Source organism: Alligator sinensis, unplaced genomic scaffold (assembly GCF_000455745.1).
Source record: "Alligator sinensis unplaced genomic scaffold, ASM45574v1 scaffold752_1, whole genome shotgun sequence".
In the NCBI taxonomy this organism is placed as follows: Eukaryota; Metazoa; Chordata; order Crocodylia; family Alligatoridae; genus Alligator; species Alligator sinensis.
The window spans coordinates 2,639,206-2,647,973 of NW_005842000.1; the positions used below are offsets into that span (position 1 = coordinate 2,639,206).

Below are 8,768 nucleotides of genomic sequence, written 5' to 3' on the forward strand. Positions count from 1 at the left end.
CCCTCCACAGCTGGCACTAAAGAGACTGCGCAGCTACTGACTGCACAAACTCCGGGCCCCAAACCGTCTCTGCCGCATGCTGGGGCAGACGTTGAGGACCTTGCCTAAGAGGAGCCCGGGCCCCTTCACCGCACAGAACACACATCACCACCGCGGGCTCCAGCAGCAAACGGACCTTCATTAATACATTCAGAGAACAGGGGCTTTCCTGCCCGGACCCCGGCAGGCAGCAGTCGGATCAGTAACAAAACCAAGTGAATCACAGGACCCGGCCACGCTACAAGAACCCAAACGACGGCTCGACAAAAAAAATAAAGATATCGGGCCACACAGACATGCACGCACACATCCAGGCGTTCACAATGGACCGTTTTTGGGAAGAAGGCTTGGGGTGGGGGGGACCTCAAACGTGAGCAAACACCACTGGACTCTCCGCACCCCCGCAGTCGAGACCGTTGTTGGGCAGGTTAAAACCGCGCTCAAGGTGGGCGCTCTGCTTCCCGGTCACGAGTGCTGCCTGCTTAGAAAACCAGGGGGAGGGTGCTAAAATTTGGGGTATAGGGGGGAACCTGGGAGAGAAGAGGATTCTGGGAAATGTAGTCCTTAAAAAAAATATAGAAGCAAGGAGGCATGGGTTGGGAGAGGAAGGGATGGGGCTTTTGGCCCTCCCTCCCTCTCTCTGGCAGGTCCTGGGGGAAGTATTTAAAATCCAGCTGGGCAATAGATTTTATTTAAAAAAAAAGAAACACACACAAAGAAAAGAAAAAAAAGAAACCTCTTTGTGCAGTTTGACTTAGTGCAAATGGGCGACTTGACTCAGGCACTTCCTGGAGCGGCGCCCCCAAACCCTGCACGGACAGGACAGGACAGGGCAGGGCAACCCCTCCTTTTTCTTTTCTTTTTTTCTTTTTTTTTTTTTTTTTTTTTTTTAAAAGTTACAAAGTCTAAAAAAAACCAACAACCTCACCCTGGGGAGTGGGAGGCGACCAGGCGCCGCCTCAGCCCTTGGTGCCCCCCGATCCACACACCGAGGGGGAAGGGGAAGGGACGGGGCAAAGGGAGCCATGGGGCTGCTGCTGATCCAGGTGGAAAAGCACAGCGGGAAAAGGAGACGAGCTCTCGCAGGCGCAGCCGGGTCTTGCCCGACCCGCCCCAGGGCCTTGTGACGTGCCCCGTCTGCCCACAGGGCTCCCCGCGGGGATGGGGGAGATCCCGGCTCCTCGAAACCCAGAGATTCGGAAGAGACGCCGCCGAACACGAGGCTGCGTCGGGTGCGTTCTTCCGCTTTCAACGATGGAAGTAGGACAAGGCTCCAAAGCAAAATTACAGCCAGGAAGGCAAGGGGCCATCTCCCCTCCCCACCTGAAGAGCCAGCAGACCCAGGTCTATTCTCCTCCCTTCCGAAGGGCTGCAGCGTCCCCGTCTCCCAGCCTGAGCCAGCAGTCTCCAAAGCCAGATAGACCCCCCCAGCTGTGCCGACTGGCTCCTTAAAGGCACCCGGGCAGGAGGAGGAGTGGGAACGTAGTGGCAGAAACGTGGAAGGAGGAAATAGCTTATCTGAAAGGAAAGAGAAAAGGAGCTCGGGGGTGTCAGCGAGCGCGTGCACATAAAGCTTCTGCCAGGCCGAGGCTGGACGCGGGCAGGGAGAGATGGGGCGCAAGGGGAAGAACGCGGCTAGGGCCCAGCCCACGAGAGGCTGCGAGCCTGGCCGCCGCTGCGCACGTTCCTCCTTTTTAGAGGACCCCCCCACGTCCTTTCACGCCCGCTCTGTCCTCTCCGGCTCCTCAGGGCAGTGCCAGGCCAAGGGCTCCCTTCCCCGAGTCTGGCCCGTTGCTGTCAAGGCCCCCGGGGGGCAGGGAGCAGGAGTCGAGGCTCCAAAGGCACTTGAAGTGCAAAAGGAAAAAAAAAAAAAAAATTGTGCAAGGAGGAGGAGGAAGAGGAGTCGCTGCTGACTTCCCAGAGCCCGGAGGTCCCAGCAGGGCGCTGCTCAGTCGACGAACCGCTGGCAGGCTTTCTTCCACCGGCACGCCGTGCACCACATGTCCCGGTTCTCCATGCCGTACACCTTGCGGCACTTCTTGGCCTCCCCACGGGGTTTCCTAGGAGAGAACAGCAAGGCCCATCAGTCAGGGCTGCGAGTCCAGCTCTTGGCGCCAGAGGTGGGGACCAATGCCAGAGCCTCCCCCAGCCGTGGCAGAGGTGGCTGGTTTGAGACCTGTGCTTTCCCCTCCTCTGCCCTTGCAAGGACGTTTTGCAGCCTTCCAGAGCCCTGGCCGCAGTGAAGCCACAGGGGTGGGGGGCGATGCACCACCGCGGCTGGGCATCAGCTCCCCCAGGCAAAAGGCAGTGGCCCTGGGTGCGCCAGACCCTGAGGACCGAACCCTGCCGTGATGCGCATTAGTGCAAGCCTGCCAGCTCCTGGCACGGCTGCACGTCAAGGACATCTGCACAGGAGGCCTTCCCCATAGCCGGGTCCCCTCCCAGCCTCACTCCTCTCGTCACAGGGGCAGCCGAAAGGGCTGGACCTCTGCCTCTGGAACGTGCCAACGGCAGTGACAAGCGAAGCAGTACACGTCCAGGAGGAAGCCGGTCCTCAATGCCCACGCGGCCCCTGCCTCCCTGAGCCCAGCTGCCCCAGAGACACCGATGTGCGTTCACCTGACACCACTGCAGCGAGCACTACACATCAGGCCTGGCCTCCAGGATCGTTAGTGCAGGCCAGCGGGCTCTTTCCTTGAGGCCCGAGACCAGCATTGGTGGCCAACTGCAATTTCTGCCCCACACTCCCCAAATCACACACGGCCAGGGACAAGGCATCAGCCCTGCCCAAGGCTGCCCCGTGGCCCAGGACTGCCGTCTGGGGGTGGAGAGAGCATGGGGACGGCGCTGTGACCTGCGGCCGTGGGCCCAAGCAGCTTCCTGCCCACCTGCAGCTGGGGCTGGGTAAGATGGAAAGCTCACACACCTGAGGCATCCAGCTGCCCATGGATGCGGGTCCTCCGCAGGCTGGCAGACACGGCCGGCTGAGGAAGCATCAGGGGTGGCTTATTGCTGGAGCCACCGTGTCAAATAGCCATGAGGTGGCTTCCAGCTGCAGTCACGGAGGAAGGAACACGTTAGTTCCCGCTGGCAGCATCTCAACTCACCTCGTCCCGGAGGCTGGCTTCGGCGCAGCGGGGGCCGCTGGCACATGCGGCTTGATGACGGGCAGGTGGGGGATCTGCGGCCGCTTGTCTCCCACTCCAACGGGCCGGATCGCAGTCAGGCAGCCCTGAGGAGAACAATCCACCGTGAGACCGGGGCACGGATGGCGCATGTGGGCAGACCGCTGCCAAGGCCGGGCTGATGGTACGGACTGAATCCAGGGTAGCAACACAGGTCTGTGCACACAGAAGGGCAAAGCTCCCGCCTGAAAAACCGAGCAGCCACAGCCAGCGAGAGCACGGCACAGAGGAGAAATCTGCAGCCCAGGGATGCAGCTCAGCAGTGACTGCCTGCAGGGTAGGACCCGGAGGACGCGGCCCATGTCCCGACACCTCACCGCTGTGTGCGATTCACGGGGCAGCCAGAGCTGGCTAGGGCTGGAGGAAGATGGGGTCTGCTCCATCCTCCAGCCGACGCCGACGCCCCCTCCCTCCCCAAGCAGGAGGCGGCACCAGGCAAGCAGGGACGTGGGCTGATGGCAGCAGGGAAAGCAAGCCTAGAACAGAGCCACAGCAGCTGTGCCCAGGAGGTTGGGGACCACTCCAGGTCCCACCCAGGATCCTACAGATCAGATGCTCTGCTAGATTAGATGATCCTGCCTCCGGCAGGGGTTGGACTAGTCGTGACCTCCGGAGTCCAACCCCGGTGCTCTAGCATCCTACCTCCCAGCTCCTAAGGCTGGCGACGACAGCAGGGACTCCCGGGTTCTTCTCCCAGCTCTGCCCCAGGCGGAGACCACCACCTGCCTCAAAGGAGCCCCGAGCTCCCTCGGCAGACAGTGCTGCACTAGTGTGAGTATCACAGATCAGACCCGAGGGTCCAGGCCAGCTGGCAGGGGCCAAGTCTTAGCCCAGCCTTCTTCCTCTGACCCTCTTGCACTTCTTACACCGCAACGCACCCCTGCCCAGTGCATCGCCAGCCACACCATGAAGCCAAGCCCAGTTTGCCTAACATGGGACTTGGGCACCTCTGCCCTGAAGCATGACAGTTCTGAACACAAACAGGTCGCTGGTCCAAGCAACGCCAGCCCTCCTGGTCTGGGGGGCGCAGATAGGAACCGCACCCCCCTGCAAAAGCTCAGCGGCTTCTGTGAAACTCAGCTCGGGCTGCAGAGAGAGGCAAAGTGCAAACCTCCACAGGTTTGGGCACTGACCACTGCTGAATCCTCCTGGCCAAGCTGCTGGCACTTTCCTGATGGACGCGGAGCACCCCGCTCTGAGTGCACACCGTGCCGGCACCCCAGAACAGGAGCCCCACGGGTCCCGGGCAGCACTTTGAGCCACTCAAGGGTGCGTTCACTGCAGTGCCTGCACCTCCCACTAATGCAGCCAGCCGGAAAGCCTGGCCTACTCTTCCCTGCCAGCCAGGCCCTGCGGAGGGGAGAGGGTGCCATCTGCTTACTCACCGGGGACCCTTTAAAAACAACCGGTGCCTGTGGCGATGGCTGCTGCCAGGAGATGCTGAATCCCAACCCACCGGGCAGGGTTTTCGAGACGGCCGAGATGCTCACAGGAGCCGTTGCCTGAAAGCCACAAATGTAACCGGCAAAGGATGAGACATCTGGGCACTGTGTGGCCAGGGAGAGCTGGGAAGGGGTGCAGGAGGGAGGGAGGGAAGGTCTTGCCCCCACAGCCCCAGAAGGCAACAGGCCACTTCGCCAGCAGCAACACCCGGCAAAGCCCCGGTGGGAACAGCGCGGGGGCAGAGGGGATGGCAGCCTGTCTAGGCTGAGCAGGCCTCACAGGCCACGGTGCCCTGCAGAGCTCAATACAAGCCTCTGCGGCACCTCGGTGGGATGGGGAGGGATCCAAGTCCATCTGGAGCTGGGCATGGAAAGCCCTTCGGCCCTTCCTGACACTGGCCGTTTGGGTTTGCACAGGCAGAGCCAGGTGTGCGGCGACACAGGGGCTGTTCTGCTGCTCCGGTGTCCCACTGACACGCGAGAGGCGCTGGCAAGGAAAGAGTCGCAGCCCCCGAATACTGCACGCAGCGGGCTAGGAAGGCCTCTTCCCCAAGCCCAGCCAGCGAGCGCCGGCCCTTTGAACGTCCATCCCGGGTCCTGGCGCAGCTCCGGGACTCCGTCGCGTGCCCTCTCTCTGCCTATCCTCTCCGCTGGTCTTTGACTTCCCCCACGTTTTTACAAGCACTCTCCTGGATTCAGATCACATGGGCAGGCTCCTGCCACCCTGCTCATGGGCACAAAGCTGGGAGCAAACCCTCCCACCACTGGCCAGCCTCGCTCCAGCCCACCGGACGAGAGAAAAGCTAGGAGCCCAGAACGAGCGAGTTGGTTCTTGCAGTGGCGAGTCCCACAGGTGCCCGTGGTCAGCAAGGGCAACTCCTTGCCAACACCCCCACCAAAGAGTTTACAGCCGTGCAGCTGAGTCTGCAGCACGGAGCAAGGACACAGATGTTCCCCAGCCTGCATGGGTGGAAGCAGACACAAGTGCCAGCTGCAAAGGCTCGTTGAAGTTTGCCGAGTAGGGTCTGGGGCTCCAGCAGCACATGGAAAATACTCCCTGCCCAAGAGCCCCTCCGAGCCAGGACCAAGGCAGGAGGCAGCCGCACGCTGATCTGGGCAATGCCCCGTGGTGTTTTGCCTTTGACCTCCCAGCCCTTCCCACCCACGCCCAGCCCGTCCCTCCCCATGCAGCTCACCTGATAGGCGTGGTCAGTTTGGACGTGGCACAAGTTTGTGGGCGCCGAGTGGCTGAGGGGAGACACCAGGGAGACCTCGGGTTTCACCAGAAGGGGCGGCGCAGTCTGCACCTCCGGGACGGGGAAGGCCGGGGGCACCGAGGAGGTGGGGGACACGGGGGTGAGGCTGGATAGCCCATCCGTCAGGGAGTCCACGTTGACATCCAGCTCCGTGTAGTAGAAGTCCTCCTCGCCATCGCTCTGGTCCAGGTCAGCTTTCCGACTGGGTGAGGGAGAACAGAGACGGGTGTCGGAGGCAACCCCTGCCTTTGCGGGTCCCAGGCTGGCAGCTGCGAACACGTCTGGACAGCCCAGTAACGGCAGCAAGAGAGAGGCGGTGCTGGGGCCTGGGGACAGGACAGCTCAGAGCTCTCTAGGAGCAGATGACGGGACTTCTTTCCAGCCAGACAGGGCTCCAGAGCGGAGGGCGCAAAGGCAGGAGGAGCACTGCGAGCTGCCAGCCAAGCATGCGAGAGATCCAAGAAGGGAGGGAAGCCCCTCTGGAAACAGAGCAGGGAGCTCCGCACAGCCTGGGGGAAACACCACTGACCCCCTCCAAGTTCCCCCGGCGCCGGCGGCCCCTGCACCTACCCGAGGTGGACAATCCGGATGTGCTTCTGCATCCCTGAGGAGCTGCTGAGCACCTTGCCGCAGCTCTTCCACAAGCACTTGAACATGACCTTGGTGGAGTTCTGCAGGGGCAGAGACAGAGCCCGTGAGGCTCGCGGCTCTCCCTCAGAGCCCACCCCACCCAAAGGCCCTCGCCTGGGCAGTGACATGAACCCCCAGCCTGGGTGGAGGAAGGAGATGCAGTCTAGTGGTTTGAGCAGCTCTTCCTGCCAAAGGAGGACCCCTGGCAGGCTGCTCCCATCCCCTCCTCGCTGTACCAGCGCCTACTGTCCCCCTACCTTCCTCTTCCGTGGGATGGGATCGCCGAAGAGGAAGTGGGTCGCCTCGGTCTCCTCCGTGCTGTCATCCAGCGGGGCGGCCGGCAGGAAGCTCTTGGCAGCATCGCTGGGAAGCGGAGGCGAGGGGGTGGACGGGGTCGAGCGGTCGCTCGGCAGGTCCCAGCTCCAGTCCCCGCTGTTATTGCTGCTGCTGCTGTAGCTGGACGACATGGCCGGACCGTCCTTCCAGGCCTCGCAGCCGGGCTCTGCCGCAGGAGTGGGCAGAGAAAGGGGTCAGGTTTTATCCCCTCCAACACTTTCCTGGAAACCTAGGGGCTGAGATAACTTCGGGGCCAAGCAAAGGGAAGGGGAAAGCTGGGGCACAATAGCCCCCACCCTACTGGCAAGCAACCCCCCGTGGGGTAGGTTACACCACCACAACAGCCCTGGGCAGAGGCAGGTAGATGCCTCTGTCCCTGCCAAGTGAAGCGATTTCGATAGAGGCTTCTTTATTTCACAGGAAGCTCAGGCCCACCTCAGCTCCAAGCCCTGGTGCAGCCCAGATGCTGGACCTCGCTGGAGGGGGAGGGAGCAGAGGTCCCGGGTCTGGCTAGAAGCACTGCACCCAGTCCTCGTGTCAGGCACGACTGAGCTCAGCGAGTCTGCGAGTGAGGGGATGGGACGTGGAAGCCCACAACAGCAGGGCACCAGACCTGATGGCGCAGGACGTGCCTGCCAGTCCCCCATCCCATCCGCAGCCAGGCGCTGAGGACGGAGGTCCCCTGCAGGGGTCTTGCACCTTCCAGCAAAGCGCACGGTGCTGGCCCCTCTCAGACATGGGGGCACAGGGGAGCCCAATCCAGCTGGACCATCTGCATGCTCTTAGATGTAGACTCAGGCCCACAGGATGCCCCGTAGCGTCACCCCACGGGGCAGCAGCGCGTGCCTCACGTTCAACCTCGGACCCTGCCCTTTGCAGGCTTGGTCGTTACCTGGGCTGAAGGCGCTGGGTGGGTTGGCGAGCACTAGCGGGCTGGTGGACAGGCTGGTGAGGACCGCGGCAGCCATGACCTCGTCAATCCTGGCTTTGCCCGACAGCTTCCTGAAAGACAGAGGAGGCGAGACGACGTGATGTCAGGGCACTGCCTGCTCCCGACACCCCCTTGCCATGCCAGCAGCCCCAAAGGGTCAGAGGAGAGCAGGGGCCCCTACACGCCCGGGACAGAGGGCGATTTAGGCCAGCACAGCTGCCTCCTGGATCCCAGGCAGCTGCACGGCGGGGAAAAGCAAGCAAGGGGCCCCGAAGGGAGATGGGGCATCCCAAAGCCTACAGCAGCAGCAGGGATCCATGCACCCACCCCTCCAAAGCTGGCACCATTTTAAAAGCCCTTAGCTCAGGCAGCCTGCGCCCAACCAGACTAAACTAGTCACGGCTGCGCGGAGGGAAGGGGGAGCAGGAAGGAGCATGGGGGGGGCACTTTATCTGGGTCAGCGTTTAACTAGGAAAGCCTCCTGCCTGGGAAGGGAGCAAGAGGCAGAGAGAAACCTTGGGGGAGCTGCTCCGTGCCCTCCGCTCCACTTCAACCTGCACTTCCGCTGCGTTGGGCCATGTGGCCCATCAATTCACCCCCCTCGCAACCCTCCTCACCACCCACAGCAGGCAGTCCTCGGCCGTCCCGTTTTAGCAGCAGGGAAATTGAGGCACGGAGCAGTTAAGTGACATGCCCAAAGCCACAGGACACGCCACAGCGTGTCCTCGTCTCAGAGCACGAAACCCATCCACCCTCGCTCACCAGTAGGAATTCGAACCTATGCCAAGCAGATCAGTGCCCCCCACCAGACTACCTGGGGTCCTGGTGCCAGCCCTGGGAGCAGGGCACTGAGGGTGGGGACTGCTGCAGAGGCCCCCGTGGCCCTATCAGTCTTCCAGTCTCCTCCGAGCCCACAGCCGGCTCTTGGGGGCCCTTCCCCAGCCTGCCA

The 8,768-nt window shown here is 62.3% G+C and overlaps 1 protein-coding gene across 1 annotated transcript in view; it reads right to left on the reverse strand.

Annotated features, from left to right (window-relative positions):
* Positions 1–158: 158 nt before the first annotated feature.
* The window catches only part of SLC2A4RG (SLC2A4 regulator), a 27,137-nt gene continuing 18,527 nt past the window's right edge, over positions 159–8,768 (reverse strand). The window contains exons 4-10 of the mRNA XM_025201661.1: positions 7,781–7,890; positions 6,810–7,054; positions 6,493–6,593; positions 5,863–6,124; positions 4,610–4,726; positions 3,147–3,271; positions 159–2,099 (exon numbers count right to left, since the gene is read on the reverse strand). Coding sequence (XP_025057446.1) covers positions 1,988–2,099; positions 3,147–3,271; positions 4,610–4,726; positions 5,863–6,124; positions 6,493–6,593; positions 6,810–7,054; positions 7,781–7,890 — 1,072 coding nt within the window. The 3' untranslated portion in view covers positions 159–1,987. The remainder of the gene's footprint in view (positions 2,100–3,146; positions 3,272–4,609; positions 4,727–5,862; positions 6,125–6,492; positions 6,594–6,809; positions 7,055–7,780; positions 7,891–8,768) is intronic.